Below are 16,892 nucleotides of genomic sequence, written 5' to 3' on the forward strand. Positions count from 1 at the left end.
TCAAAGCGAAAAGAAAAGGGCTAAGGGCCGATCCCTGGTGCAGGCCTACTTCTATTGGAAAAACTTCAGTATTTCCCACCGGCGTTCGAACACAAGACTTCGCCCCTTCGTACATATCCCTAATAACATTAATATACCTACTCGAGATGCTTCTATCCTTAAGGGTCTTCCAAATCAAGTATCGTGGCACCCAATTGTAGGCCTTTTCCAAGTCTAAGAAAACCATCTCTAGGTTCCTTTGCTTCTCTCTATGCTTCTCCATAAGGTTCCTAATGATATGGATTGCCTCTATCGAAAAGCGCTTTGGCATGAAACCAAATTGGTTCTCCGAGACATTGGTTTCTCGTCGAAGTCTAGTCTCAATCACTTTCTCCCAAAGCTTCATAGTATGACTAAGTAATTTTATGCCTCTATAGTTACCGCAACATTGAGCATCCCCCTTGTTCTTATAGATGGGGATAGTCTCACTCAGTCTCCATTCCATGGGCATTTTAGAGCTTCGAAACGTCTTGTTAAAAAGGCTAGTCAGCCACCTAACACCAGCGTCGCCAAGGCACCGCAACGCCTCGATAGGAATCTGATCTGGTCCCACTGATTTATTTCTCCCCATCTTTCGTAGTGCCAATCTTACTTCTTCTTGGCTAATCCTCTCGTAATCCATGTTGTTCTGGGATTGTTCTATATCAGAGTCTTGTAAGTCCTCATGGCGCTCTGGTCTTCCCCCCACGAAGAGAGATGAGAAATACTATTCTCATCTTTTTCTAATTTCGTTTTCCTTTACTAAGGTTTGACCTGCATCATTTTTGATAAACTTGATGTTATCAAGATCCCTACGTCTTCGCTCCCTAGCCTTGGCTATCCTGTAAATATCATTAGCTCCCTCTTTGGAGTCAAGTTTCTTATACAGATCTTCATATGCTTTTTCTTTTGCTTGGGCTACAGCCTTCTTAGCTTCTCTTTTGGCTTCCTTATATCTCTCTTCAGCCCTAATTCTATCCGTCGGAGTCCCCTTCCCACAAGTGATGAGCTCCCTAAACCTTCGTTGCTTAAGCGCAACTTTGCTTTGAACCTCGTCACTGAACCACCATGATTCTCTAACAGCCCTATGGCCTCTAAATGTACCTACAGCCACACCTAGGATTTCCTTGGTTACCTATAACAACCCAAACCAACCCGCGACCAAACCACGTGAAAATACAAAATAAATAAATTTTTTTTGCTGTACAGAGAAGTGGCGCGGCGCGCCAGGATGGCCGCGCGGCGCGCCAGGATGGCCGCGCGGCGCGCCATTCAGGCCTGTCCGGAAAGTTTCAAATGCGAAAAAGATCGACTAGTTCCCGACATTTTTAGACGACACGCTTTTAACCACACATTCAAATATGTAAAACTATCACGATTCAAACATAAAAATGATGTTTTACAAGCGGGGCCCACACGACCCAAAATACAAGTTTAATACAATTTAAGAGTTTCGACCACCAAAAGTTTAAGTACCAAACTACACTATGAGCATGGCGTTTGGGATTAAACTACCCACGCCTCGGTCAAACTCCCAAAAGTCAACACATCTAAAAGCGTCCCCTAGTCAACGACGGGATCTCTAATCCAAAACGATGCCCTTACCCTTGTCCACAACCGAACCTATAAAAATGGTAAATAACGAGAGGGTAAGCAAAGTTTAGTGAATACAATAATTATACGAATACATATATAATTATACCTACTTGCATACACTTACACAATACCGCAAACATGCTAGCAAACACAATTAGCTTATCGTCACAATAACAAGCTATAATTCACCAATACCACAAACTAGCATAACAACCGCATATAAATATAACTCGAATAATATAATATGCTTACAACACAAATAACCATGGTTAACCAATCGTACAAGGGAACGGCGCTCGCGAAAACGCCATCGGTGTTCATAACATCCGTTAGGGCACTTAACACCTCGCACCACTAACCCCTAGGGTGGCACCTTAACACCTCGGTAGTTCACCCAGAGTGGCATCTTAACACCTCGATGCTTCACTCATATTTTACAGAGTGGTGTCTTAACACCTCGGCACTACACTCCTAGGTGGCATCTTAACACCTCGACACTACATATTTCACGCTACAACAAATAGATACATTATATACCTACGCATATAATTATTCCACTCACCTCAAAGTCTTGTGAAAAGATACCCGAGCTTGCGAAACCTCAATGTAACGTACCTAATCACATTATACATATTATTAAACGCAACTCAAGTTGGTCAACCAATTCTTTCACCATTCTAAAGCCATTTTGACCCAAAGTGCAATTTCAACCCATTTTGCACCATTAACCCTAATAATGGGTTAACTTCACCAAAAACCCTAACTCTAGCCAATTATGGTCTTATTACATTCTTAAATCACAAGGTTAACTCAATTTCACACTAGCAAGACCACTTAGGTCATTAAAGACCCATTTGACCCATTTCAAGGTCATTACACCCATTTACATATATATAAGTGTGCTAGTACATTAACTAACCAATTTAGGCTTATAAACATAATTTAATACTTTGAAAACCCTAATTGGTCATCTTTGAATCTACATGACCCAAATTCACCCAAAACCCCCAAATTTACTAGCAAATGGGTTTTGTGTGCAACACTAACCCAACCCTAACCCTTAAACACAATTAAAGTAAGAAATTAGGTTTTATAAATTACCAACACAATCACCACGTAGCTAGCGACTAGATGAACGACTTTAGAACTCGCACCAAGACTCGATTCGACTTCCTTCTTCCTTTAATGGAGTTTTCTCACTCTAGAACCTCCTCTCTCTCTAAACTTGAATGGAAGATGATAAGGTGGTTGTGAATGGAGTGAATGAGGCTCCCAAACTGATCTAAGGCATTAAATTCGGGTCCCAAAGTAGTTTTACCAAAATGCCCTCAAAATATCTAATTAAAATAATAGGGGAATCTGTCGCAGACAGATGGCGCGGCGCGCCACATAGCCGCGCGGCGCACGACTCCCCCAGTTCAGAATTCTTCCATGTTTTAAATATATACAACAAATCCACGCTTCGAGTATCTTAACATCGCTTATATACAAGGATAATATTTGGGTCTTACAACTCTCCCCCACTTATTCGGATTGCGTCCTCGCAATCCAAGCCGCATGACAAGAGGGAAGATAAACCAACACGAATTCTTCGGGCTCCCAAGTGAACTCGGAACCTTTACTCCGTCGCCATTGAACCTTAAAGGTTCTCACCTCTTTATTCCTCAACATTTTCACCTTCTCATCAAGGATAGCAATCGGTTCCTCGACATATTCTAACTTTTTGTTTAGCTCGATTTCGTCTAATGGCATCCATGAAGAATCATCCGCAAGACAGTTACGGAGATGGGAAACATGAAACGTGTTATGGATCCCCGCAAGCTCTTCGGGTAATTCCAAATGATACGCAACTTCACCAACACGAGCTAAAACCTTGAATGGCCCAATAAACCGAGGAGCTAACTTTCCCCGTTTTCGAAATCGAATAATACCTTTCCATGGCGAAACCTTAAGCATCACCATGTCACCTTCTTGAAATTCGATCGTTCGTCTACGTTTGTCGGCATACGACTTTTGTCTATCTTGAGCCTTCTTCAAATGTTCCCGAATAATATTAATCTTGTTATTCGTCTCCAAAACCAAATCGGTACTCCCGATCTCTCTTTGACCCACTTCTCCCCAACAAATGGGAATTCGACACCTTCGCCCATAAAGCATCTCATAAGGTGGCATCCCGATACTAGTATGATAACTATTATTGTACGAGAATTCCACCAGAGGCAAATGCTCATCCCAACTACCACCGAAGTCAATAATGCACGCCCGTAACATATCTTCCAAAGTTTGATTCGTACGTTTGGTTTGACCGTCCATTTGAGGATGATACGACGTGCTCAACTTCAATTGTGTACCCATATCTTCATGAAACTTTTCCCAAAACCGAGATGTAAAACGGGTATCTCGATCCGAAATAATAGATATAGGAACCCCATATCGCGAGACCACTTCCTTGATAAACAACTTAGCCAAGGCCTCTGACGATATCGCTTCTTTAATGGGAAGAAACAAAGCACTTTTTGTCAATCTATCAACTATAACCTAAATTGAATCAAATTGGGTTCTCGCCGTTTTAGGTAACTTTGTGATGAAATCCATGGTAATGTGCTCCCATTTCCATTTCGGGATTTCTAACGGTTGCAACTTACCATACGACTTTTGGTGTTCGGCTTTTACTTGTAAACACGCGACGCATTGCTCAACATACTTCACAACATCACATTTCATGCCCGGCCACCAATAATCTTTCTTCAAGTCATGATACATTTTCGTCACCTGGATGAATGAAATATTTGGACTTATGTGCTTCATCAAGTAGCACCCGCCGGTAATCACCCATCTTAGGCACCCACACCCTTCCTTGAAAAGACAACAAACCATGCGGGCCCACAGTAATGAACTCCGATTGACCCATGATTCGTTCTGAATGCTTGTTGTGAACGTAAGCCTCGATTTGTATCTCACCAAGCTTCTCAAGAAAATCGTTGGTAATAATCAAGCGTAATGATCCTACTTTTATCGTCGGATGTTGACTCTTTCGACTCAACGCATCCGCGACAACATTCGCCTTACCCGGATGATAAAGTATCTCACAATCATAGTCTTTCACCACATCCATCCATTTACGTTGACGATAATTCAAATCTCGTTGAGTGAAAAGATGTTTCAAATTCTTGTGATCCGAATAAATCGTACATTTGACACCATACAAGTAGTGGCGCCAAATTTTCAACGCATGTACCACCGCCGCCATCTCAAGATCATGAGTCGGATTCCTCGTTTCGTGCTCCTTTAATTGTCGAGAGGCATAAGCGATGACTTTACCTCTTTGCATAAGGACACACCCGAGCCCATTTAACGAAGCATCACAATAAACCGTCATATCTTCCACATCTTCCGGCAATACTAACACCGGAGCTTGACACAACTTCTCTTTTAGCAATTGAAAAGCATTTTCTTGCTCGTTCTCCCAATTAAACTTAGCATTCTTTCTCGTCAACTTCGTTAATGGAGAAGCAATCTTAGAAAAGTCTTGGATAAACCGACGATAATAACCGGCCAATCCGAGAAAACTTCGGATTTCCGTAGGCGTAGTCGGTCGTCCCCAACTCTTCACCGTCTCGATCTTCCCCAGATCTACTTGAATACCATCTTTGTTCACAATATGACCAAGGAATTGGACTTCCCTTAGCCAAAATTCACATTTGGAGAACTTTGCGTACAACTTCTCCTTTCGTAACGTCTTCAATACCTCACGCAAATGACGTTCATGTTCGTTCATACTTTTCGAATAGACTAGTATGTCGTCAATGAACACTATTACCGACTTGTCCAACATAGGTTGGCACACTCGGTTCATTAGATCCATGAATGCCGCCGGTGCATTAGTAAGACCAAAAGGCATAACCACGAACTCAAAATGCCCATAACACGTTCGAAAAGCCGTTTTCTCAATATATTCCTCACGGACCCGCATTTGGTGATAGCCGGACCGTAGGTCGATTTTAGAGAAATACGTTGCACCTTGGAGTTGGTCAAACAAATCGTCAATCCGAGGCAAAGGATAACGATTCTTGATCGTCACTTTATTCAAATCCCTCTAATCGATGCACATCCGCATGCTACCATCCTTCTTCTTCACAAATAACACCGGAGCGCCCCATGGCGAAGCACTCGGTCGAATAAAACCCTTTTCAAGCAACTATTGGATTTGATTCAACAACTCTTGCATTTCCGTTGGCGCTAAACGATAGGGTGTTTTAGCAATGGGGGTAGCCCCCGGAACCAACTCGATGCGAAATTCAACTTGTCTTTCCGCCGGAACACCCGGTAACTCATCCGGAAAAACGTCTTCAAATTCATTAACCACCGGAATTTCACGAATGGATGGTGGCTCATTACGAATATCGACAACATGAGCAAGGAAAGCCATGCCACCGGTAACAACAAAATGACGTGCCCGTGCAAAAGTGCATATCGGCACCGGTCTCCTTCGCTTATCACCATGAATAATCAACTCTCCCCCACTTGGGGTCTTCACACGAATAAACTTATCATGGCATGCAATATCAGCTCTATAACGATCGAGCCAATCCATACCAACGACAATATCGAAATCGCCCAAGGTCATTGGAATGAGATCAATTTTAAAGGTTTCTGCATCGAAAATAACATCACAATTCTTACACACATCAACCACTAGCACCGTCTTGCCGTTCGCTATTTCGACTTCTACCGGATGACTTAACTTAGCTAACTGTCTATCGAGTTTAGGCACAAATTTTGGAGACACAAATGACAAATTTGCACCGCTATCAAAAAGAATCCTTGCCGGATTAGAATTAACCATGAAAGTACCTGAGACAACTTCGTTCGATTGTTTGGTTTCATCATTGGTCATTAAGTAATTGCGACCCCTAGCCGTACCCGTCGCCTTCTCTAATCGCTTCACATTATCGTTTCGCAAATCGGGACACTCCGGCTTCTTGTGCCCCTCTTTACCGCAATTGAAACAAGTGATTTTGTTTCCGGAAGTTGGTTTCGGACATTCACGAGCCATATGACCCGGTTGCCCACAATTGTAGCACGTATAAGAAAAACCACCGGTAGCGCCCTTCTTCACGCTATTGACACTTTCGGAACCCTTCTTGTTCTTGTTCTTCTTGTTTGAAGAGTTAGAGTAACTAAAACCATCAAACTTTCTTTTGGAAAACATGAAATCGCTCTTTCTTGGAACCTCCGGCTCAAAACCCCGAGCCAACTCAAACAATTCATCAAACGACTTAGCCATACCCCGACTAATCTTGCCCTTGTACTCATCATTCAAGGTACGGTAGAAATCCTTCATTAACTTGTGATCATCACCCACATATTCCGGGCAAAAACGAGTCTTTGCCAAGAAGGTAGACTTGAGTGTAACCAAGTCCATTGACCCTTGTTGCAAATGGTGCAACTCGTCCCGGATTTTATCGAGATCGGATGAAGTTCGGTATTCTTTGAAAAATTCTTTCTTGAACTCCTCCCATGTCAAGCCCATACATTGTTCTTCGCCATATAAGTTGATCTTATCGTCCCACCCCAACTTAGCTTCCTCCCGTAACACGCTTGAACCATACCTTATTTTCTTCTCGGGAGGGCATTCCGCGGTACGGAAAGCTCCCTCGATATCGGAAATCCAACATGTACTCTTCAAAGGATCTCGCACCCCATTAAACATCGAGGGTTGAGCGTCCTTGAAATTCTTATAATGGAAGTCCCGCCTTCCTTCACCTCCTTCACCGTGAGGATAAATGTTTCTAGCATCAAGGGCCTCTTCGATAGTGGCCTTCATTCGTTCATTTATCAAATCGGTCACTTGCCCATCGACCGAATCTTGGAAGACCTTTCAGACGTCCGTAAGAAAATCCGCTTTTAACTTTTTAAAGACGGCCTCAACCTTGGCCGAAAACTCGACGTCCTCGCTTGTACTTCCGTTATCATGATCGGGTCCGTTTCTCGTCTTCATTCTATAAAACGGAAGAGGTTAAGCAACGAAACGAAAAGACACAACACATATGTACGTACATATATACCACACTATCCCATCTCGCTCGACAATCGTCGTACATTACTTGTTTGACACGATTTGCACCCGTAATAATGGTAGCTAGTCATTACTACGCGAGCACGTCGCATTAACTTGCTAGTACAACGTCCAACTCGCTCGATGCTCGCTAAACATACACAACAAATAGCGCATGATTAGTTTACATAAACCTATGCACTAACCAATCCCAATCCAACCCAAAGTCCTACAAGTCCCGCATAACGCACACACAAAAAGTCTAAGTCTAGGCGCATATCTCAAGTCACCTAAATCCCTTAGACCATGCTCTGATACTACTTGTAACAACCCAAACCAACCCGCGACCAAACCACGTGAAAATACAAAATAAATAAAAAAAATTTTTGCTGTACAGGGAAGTGGCGCGGCGCGCCAGGATGGCCACGCGGCGCGCCATTCAGGCCTGTCCGGAAAGTTTCAAATGCGAAAAAGATCGACTAGTTCCCGACATTTATAGACGACGCGCTTTTAACCACACATTCAAATATGTAAAACTATCACGATTCAAACATAAAAATGATGTTTTACAAGCGGGGCCCACACGACCCAAAATACAAGTTTAATACAATTTAAGAGTTTCGACCACCAAAAGTTTAAGTACCAAACTACACTATGAGCATGGCGTTTGGGATTAAACTACCCACATCTCGGTCAAACTCCCAAAAGTCAACACATCCAAAAGCGTCCCCTAGTCAACGACGGGATCTCTAATCCAAAACGATGCCCTTACCCTTGTCCACAACCGAACCTATAAAAATGGTAAACAACGAGAGGGTAAGCAAAGCTTAGTGAATGCAATAATTATACGAATACATATATAATTATACCTACTTGCATACACTTACACAATACCGCAAACATGCTAGCAAACACAATTAGCTTATCGTCACAATAACAAGCTATAATTCACCAATACCACAAACTAGCATAACAACCGCATATGAATATAACTCGAATAATATAATATGCTTACAACACAAATAACCATGATCAACCAATCGTACAAGGGAAGGTCGCTCGCAAAAACGCCATCGATGTTCATAACATCCGTTAGGGCACTTAACACCTCGCACCACTAACCCCTAGGGTGGCACCTTAACACCTCGGTACTTCACCCCGAGTGGCATCTTAACACCTCGATGCTTCACTCATATTTTACGGAGTGGTGTCTTAACACCTCGGCACTACACTCCTAGGTGGCATCTTAACACCTCGATGCTACACCCGAGTGGCATCTTAACACCTCGATGCTACACTCTTCACGTGAAACGTGGTGTCTTAACACCTCGACACTACACATTTCACGCTACAACAAATAGATACATTATATACCTACGCATATAATTATTCCACTCACCTCAAAGTCTTGTGAAAAGATACCCGAGCTTGCGAAACCTCAATGTAACGTACCTAATCACATTATACATATTATTAAACGCAACTCAAGTTGGTCAACCAATTCTTTCACCATTCTAAAGCCATTTTGACCCAAAGTGCAATTTCAACCCATTTTGCACCATTAACCCTAATAATGGGTTAACTTCACCAAAAACCCTAACTCTAGCCAATTATGATCTTATTACATTCTTAAATCACAAGGTTAACTCAATTTCACACTGGCAAGACCACTTAGGTCATTAAAGACCCATTTGACCCATTTCAAGGTCATTAAAGTAAGAAATTGGGTTTTATAACTTACCAACACAATCACCACGTAGCTAGCGACTAGATGAACGACTTTATAACTCACACCAAGACTCGATTCGACTTCCTTCTTCCTTTAATGGAGTTTTCTCACTCTAGAACCTCCTCTCTCTCTAAACTTGAATGGAAGATGATAAGGTGGTTGTGAATGGAGTGAATGAGGCTCCCAAACTGATCTAAGGCATTAAATTCAGGTCCCAAAGTAGTTTTACCAAAATGCCCTCAAAATATCTAATTAAAAGAAAAGGGGAATCTGTCGCAGACAGATGGCGCGGCACGCCATATAGCCGCGCGGCGCGCGACTCCCCCAGTTCAGAATTCTTCCATGTTTTAAATATATACAACAAAACCCCGCTTCGAGTATCGTAACATCGCTTATATACAAGGATAATATTTGGGTCTTACACTACCACTCTAATGGTGGACGCCAGACAGTTCTACATCTGATCCGCATCATCATTGGATACCGTTTCCAATTCTGTATTTACTCTATCTACAACAGATGTTCTAAAGGTCTCCGCCTTCTCTCCATTCAATTTCTTCCACAGGATCTTAGGTTGGACTTGTCTTACACTCTTGGTGACTCGTCTCTGGAGAACCAAATCCATGACCAACAATCTATGCTGGAAGAGCATGTCAAGGCAGTCAGGACCTTACAATCTCCACAAGTCATAAGGTCCCCTTTGCGAATTAGCAAATAGTCAATCTGGGTACTATGACCCCCTCTATGAAAAGTTGCTAACTGAGCACCTCTCTTCTTGAAAAACGAATTCACAACAACCAAATCGTGGGCCACAGCAAATTCGAGAATAGAAAGTCCTTCCTCATTTCTAACTCCGTACCTAAAACCCCCATGAACTCCCGCAAAACCATCAACAACAGATCCTATATGGCCATTGAGATCTCCACCAATTAGTAATCGATGGTCCGGGGGGCACATCCTCACAACCTCGTCTAACGATTCCCAGAAATGTCTCTTTTCAGCATCTCCACGGCCCGCATGGGGTGCGTAAGCGCAAATGACGGTGTAAGTCACCTCCTGGATTACCAGCCTAACCGACATAATCCTGTCGCTCCGTCTACCCACATCTACAACATACTCGTTATAGGCTGGGCCAATAATGATTCCAACCCCATTCCTAGCTACTCTCGATCCCGAGAACCACAACTTGTAGTCATTGATCCTAGCCGCCCCACGGCCTTCCCATCTAGTCTCTTGAACGCACAAAATGTCCACCTTGCATTCACGTAAAGTCTCAACAAGTTCATACCGCTTGCCGGTCAAAGTTCCCACATTCCAACTACCCACTCTAATCCTAACCGGCCTCGCTAACCTATTGCCGCTTCTAGGCCCTATAAACCTACCCGCCCCTGAGTTAGGACATGACCTCAAGTTACCATAAGAACGTCTAGTGTCTATCTTACCAAACGACAATCAATAAAAGGGTTAATAAAACGTTACTACGCAAGAAATAACAAAAGCAAGAAAAGGAATTGAAGACAAATCAGTTAAGCAGTAATATAATATATAATACTATATTAATAATACACAGTCAATACACAGTTGTAATTCAAAGAGTAGAGGCAGTAGTAAGTAATACTCCGCCAAAGCAAAAGAAGAAGCATAGGCAAATACTAATTCAAAAATCAGTCCTAAAAAATAGTACTAGTACGATACAATTAAGATATTTACAAAACGTATATTAGAAAATAACAGCCAAATAGGAAAAATAAGATGGGCAAGAACACAAAACCAGTCGGAGTAAGGTCAAGTTGCGGTGGTCGGAGTTGCCCGGCAGTTGCTGAAGCAAAAACCAACACCAAAAAGAAGCTTGGCCAAGTCCACACACCCCAAGATCTGAAGATGGTCGGAAAATTCCAGGAAGTATGCCGGAAAATACAAAACCGCTGAGATGGGTTTTAGCGCGTGGCGGCGCGTCGAGAGACCAACTGCAGTAAAATTAGTGCGGGTGTGTTCGAGAAACAAAATAGAATAAAGTGGTGATGGTGGCTTGGTCTAGATCTCTCTAATTTGAGAGAAAATGAGGTTTAAAAGTAAATGGGGTTTTGGAGGAGCTTAGAGAAGTTGAACTTTTTTAACATTTGTGTAAACACAAAATTTTTTTAATCGTCTAGATCGTTTAGCTAGGTAAGGTTTGTTAATTTTGTCCTTGAAGTGACGTAATTTTTGAATAAAAGGCTAAGCTCAAACTTCCTAAACCAATTTATTTTAAAATTATCCTTAACATATTATTCCGTTATCATATATAATAATTCGTTAATTAAATTGATAAAGTGTTTTAGTTTCTACTTATCTATATAAATTCACATTATTTTATTGTATATGTATTTGCAGCTATTTATAATACAACTAGAGCCTGTAATGGATCAACAATTGTGGCCATTAGCGACTTGCAACTTCATAATTAAACCAATCAAATGCTGGGTACGATTCATTATCATTTGAGACGTATGAGGCTACTTTTATTACATTATTTCAACATATATGTTTGATGTATATACAACTGTTCAAGTGCTACTGTTATCGTTTTCATGTTTGAAAAGTTCGGACCTTAATATGTCTAATATTTGTATTAACTCTGCCGAGTAGTTTACATACATAATTCCATATACAAACATACATACATGTACTGCTGTAGCTTCGTATAGACTACAAAATCTATATTTATATTCATGTACAGCTAACTTTAAACGTTTTTATGAGAATTCGTGCAACGCACGGGCTCAAAACCTAGTATTATATATATGAATTAAAGGTACAAAGAGGACTCATACTTGAGAATAGTATGAGTCGAAATAAACACAAAGGTTACAAAGTATACGGGAACATTAAGCCTAAACAACAACTAAATCACGTGTGAGTGTCGTAGTAACTTGGAGACGAAAACCATTGTAGCCATTCAAGTGTTTTGTTTTTCGAGCGATTGGAAACTCATTCGAAGGTGCGGACTTGTATCTCTTGGAAAACTAGTGGACCCTTCAATTGTGAGTTCCGGAATAATTTACGATTTCGGTTTGCCATATGACATAGGCGCTAACCCAAATACGTGCTTGCGAATATAAGTTTGGACCTGGCGAGCTGATGAAACTTTGGGACTTTAGTAACTCGACTAATGAAGTATGAGTCCTCTTTGTACATTTAATTCATATATATATATATATATATATATATATATATATATATATATATATATATATATATATATATATATATATATATATATAAATAATATATTATGCTTGGCCTTTCAAAAAAAAAAAAGAAAAAAAAAAGAAAAAAAACTTGAGGGACTCGTATTGCAATTTTGTCTATAAACGAAGGACCAACGGAGCAAAAAAATCGAAGAAAAGAGTAAAAAGACGATTTTACCCTCACATGCATGGCACATGTCAAGGGTTAACGGCTAATTTTGACGGCAAACTGACGGAGGCACTCTGATTGCAAAATTTTGCAATTTTAAGGACTCGAAAATCAAAAAAAAACTTGAGGGACTCGGATTGCAATTTCGTGTATAATTGAAGGACCAACGGAGAAAAAAGTCAAAATAAATAAAATAAAAAATGTAATAAAGATACAAGAGTTGTAAACGTTTCATTTTGTGGGACCCACAAAAAAATAAACAATTAAAATATCTATAACTCATCTTTCATCATCCACATATACTCTCTTACATTCAATTTTTTCCTCCCTCCATCACCACTAAAATTAAAACAAGTACTCCGTAATTACAATTTACTATTTAAGTTAAATACTAAAAAATTATATAACCTCATCCACAAATATGATATGAATGCACGAAGAGGAAGATGAGGTGGTGGACGGTTGCCTGGGCGGGACCCTGGGCAGTCCGCTGCCATCGACGCCTACCTGGGTGGATGGCTGGGCGGACCCCGGAGTAGAACTGTTGGGAGCACTCTTACATTATTTTTAACGCTTTTAGACGTGAATAATTTGCCATATTTTGACAATATAGATGTCACAATATTTTTACACCTAAAAAAACGTTAAAAGAAAATCCAATGATTCTTAAAGGTAAAAAAAGTTAACAACACTTGAAATTTTACAGTCATATATTTTTACACATAAAATTTTTGACACAATATTTTCCACGCAAGCACCTTACATGTCATACTTATACTTATAAGCATTAAAAGTCTATTAAGAGTATTAAAATTTTGCCTATGTTCCCTTTTACCTACTATTGATATTTCTTTAAAATATTTTATTCAAAGAGGGCTTGCACATTTAATAGACTCTAGGACCTTACTATATTATGACCGCTGCAATTTTGCACGATACCATCATGGAAAATCCAGCCAACTTTTTGTTGGTGGTGTTGAAACTACAATTGGTGCTAATTGCCAATTTTGGAGCTCAGTTGCAGATTTACTTTTGCGCTTATTCATATTCTCTTGCATCACGTAGATCACCCGCACTTCATGCAAATTTTCTTGTCTTGTAGGTGTCTTTCCGCCATTATTTTATTTTTCACATGCGATTTTTGCGTTTTTGGAGTTCTTAGGAAGTTTCATGTTGCGTTGACACCAGAAACACTTTAAAAGAATCTGTCATTAATTATTAGATGAACTAATTTTTTCGCTCTGAGAGCATCCGCAATTAATTCCATTAAGTCGCGACATCTATTAGTCTCATGGCCATGATCATCATGGAATACGCAGAACATGGATTTATCACGTCGATTATTCTCTACTAACGGCGGTGGCGTTGGGAAGTTTGCGCCAACTCGTTCTTGGGTGAGGATTTCATTTGGAGTTTTCGAAAGAGTTTGAACTATTGCATAAGAATCATAACTCCATCTTTTCCTTTGATATGTTTTGCGATTGTGGTAGCTACCACCGTTGTTTCTATTATCTTTACGTTGTCTATCATTCCATGTTGATCCACTAGAATTACGTTTGCGCGGATATCCAGATGATCTATTTCCATCTCTGTGTGGATCATGTGAAATGTCTCGTTCATATTGATTATAAACGTTCCATATTAATTGATTTCGTTGCGAGGTTTTGACCTCTATATGAGACGTTTTTATAATGCTCATTCATTTTTAAAACAACCATAACCTTTATTTTATCAATAAAGGTTTTAAAAACATTACGTAGATTATCAAATAATGATAATCTAAAATATACTGTTTACACACGACCATTACATAATGGTTTACAATAGAAATATATTACATTGACATATGTTTCTTGAATGCAGTTTTTACACAATATCATACAAACATGGACTCCAAATCTTGTCCTTATTTTAGTATGCAACAGCGGAAGCTCTTAATATTCACCTGAGAATAAACATGCTTTAAACGTCAACAAAAATGTTGGTGAGTTATAGGTTTAACCTATATATATCAAATCGTAACAATAGACCACAAGATTTCATATTTCAATACATATCCCATACATAGAGATAAAAATCATTCATATGGTGAACACCTGGTAACCGAAATTAACAAGATGCATATATAAGAATATACCCATCATTCCGGGACACCCTTCGGATATGATATAAATTTTGAAGTACTAAAGCATCCGGTACTTTGGATGGGGTTTGTTAGGCCCAATAGATATATCTTTAGGATTCGCGTCAATTAGGGTGTCTGTTCCCTAATTCTTAGATTACCAGACTTAATAAAAAGGGGCATATTCGATTTCGATAATTCAACCATAAAATGTAGTTTCACGTACTTGTGTCTATTTTGTAAATCATTTATAAAACCTGTATGTATTCTCATCCCAAAAATATTAGATTTTAAAAGTGGGACTATAACTCACTTTCACAGATATTTCCTTCCTCGGAAATAAGACTTGGCCACGGATCGATTCACGAACCTATACAAATATGTACATATATATCAAAGTATGATCAAAATATAATTACAACCATTTTTATTATGTTTTAAAGATTTGAGTGAATTAAGTCAGCTGTCCTCGTTAGTAACCTACAACTAGTTGTCCACAGTTAGATGTACAGAAATAAATCAATATATATTATCTTGAATCAATCCACGACCCAGTGTATACACGTCCCAGGCTAGATCATAACTCAAAGTATATATATATTTGGAATCAACCTCAACCCTGTATATCTAACTCCAACATTACTGCATATAGAGTGTCTATGGTTGTTCCAAATAATATATATACATGGGTCGATATGATATGTCAAAACATTTGCATACGTGTCTATGGTATCCCAAGATTACATAATATATTAGAATACATGTATAATACAATATAAGTTAGCTAGGATATGATTTATATAGATTTGTTAAACATTTCCCGTAGCTAAAAAGATCAAAAATATCCAATCTTGTTTTACCCATAACTTCTTCATTTTAAATCCGTTTTGAGTGAATCAATTACTATGGTTTCATATTGAACTCTAATTTAAGAATCCAAACAGAAAAAGTATAGGTTTATAGTCGGAAATTTAAGTTACATGTCAATTACTAAAGAGGTAGTCATTTCCGTCGAAAGAACGACATCTTGATGACCATTTTGAAAAACATACTTTCACTTTGAGTTTAACCAAGATTTTTGGATATAGTTTCATGTTCATATGAAAAATCATTTTCCCATAAGAACAACTTTTAAATAAAAGTTTATCATAGTTTTTAATTATCCAAACCAAAACAGCCCCCGGTTTCACTACGACGGCGTATATCCGATTTTATGGTGTTCATCGTGTTTCCAGGTTTTAAATCATTAAGTTAGCATATCATATAATTATAGAACATGTGTTTAGTTGATTTTAAAAGTCAAGTTAGAAGGATTAACTTTTGTTTGCGAACAAGTTTAGAATTAACTAAACTATGTTCTAGTGATTACAAGTTTAAACCTTCGAATAAGATAGCTTTATATGTATGAATCGAATGATGTTATGAACATCATTACTACCTCAAGTTTTCTGGATAAAACTACTGGAAATGGGAAAAATGGATTCTAGCTTCAAAGGATCCTTGGATGGCTTGAAAGTTCTTGAAGCAGAATCATGACACGAAAACAGTTCAAGTAAGATTTTCACTCGAAATAAGATTGTTATAGTTGTAGAAATTGAATCAAAGTTTGAATATGAATATTACCTTGAATTAGAAAGATAACCTACTGTAAATAACAAAGGTTCCTTGATCTTAGATGATTACTTGGAATGGATTAGAAAGCTTGGAAGTAGACTTGCAAACTTGGAAGTATTCTTGATATTTATGAAACTATACGTATGGAATTTATGAAGAACACTTAGAACTTGAAGATGGAACTTGAGAGAGATCAATTAGATGAAGAAAATTGAATAATGAAAGTGTTTGTAGGTGTTTTTAGTTGTTGGTATATGGATTAGATATAAAGGATATGTAATTTTGTTTTTATGTAAATAAGTCATGAATGATTACTAATATTTTTGTAATTTTATGAGATATTTCATGCTAGTTGC

The 16,892-nt window shown here is 39.1% G+C and overlaps 1 protein-coding gene across 1 annotated transcript in view; it reads right to left on the reverse strand.

The window, feature by feature from the left end:
* Positions 1 to 751: 751 nt before the first annotated feature.
* LOC139860026 (uncharacterized) overlaps positions 752 to 16,892 on the reverse strand; it is a 37,148-nt gene continuing 21,007 nt past the window's right edge. Inside the window, exons 2-5 of the mRNA XM_071848799.1 lie at positions 14,116 to 14,389; positions 10,071 to 10,838; positions 9,886 to 10,008; positions 752 to 1,153 (exon numbers count right to left, since the gene is read on the reverse strand). Of these exons, the coding sequence (XP_071704900.1) occupies positions 752 to 1,153; positions 9,886 to 10,008; positions 10,071 to 10,838; positions 14,116 to 14,389 (1,567 nt within the window). The remainder of the gene's footprint in view (positions 1,154 to 9,885; positions 10,009 to 10,070; positions 10,839 to 14,115; positions 14,390 to 16,892) is intronic.

Source organism: Rutidosis leptorrhynchoides, chromosome 7, assembly GCF_046630445.1.
Source record: "Rutidosis leptorrhynchoides isolate AG116_Rl617_1_P2 chromosome 7, CSIRO_AGI_Rlap_v1, whole genome shotgun sequence".
Lineage (NCBI taxonomy): Eukaryota > Viridiplantae > Streptophyta > Magnoliopsida > Asterales > Asteraceae > Rutidosis > Rutidosis leptorrhynchoides.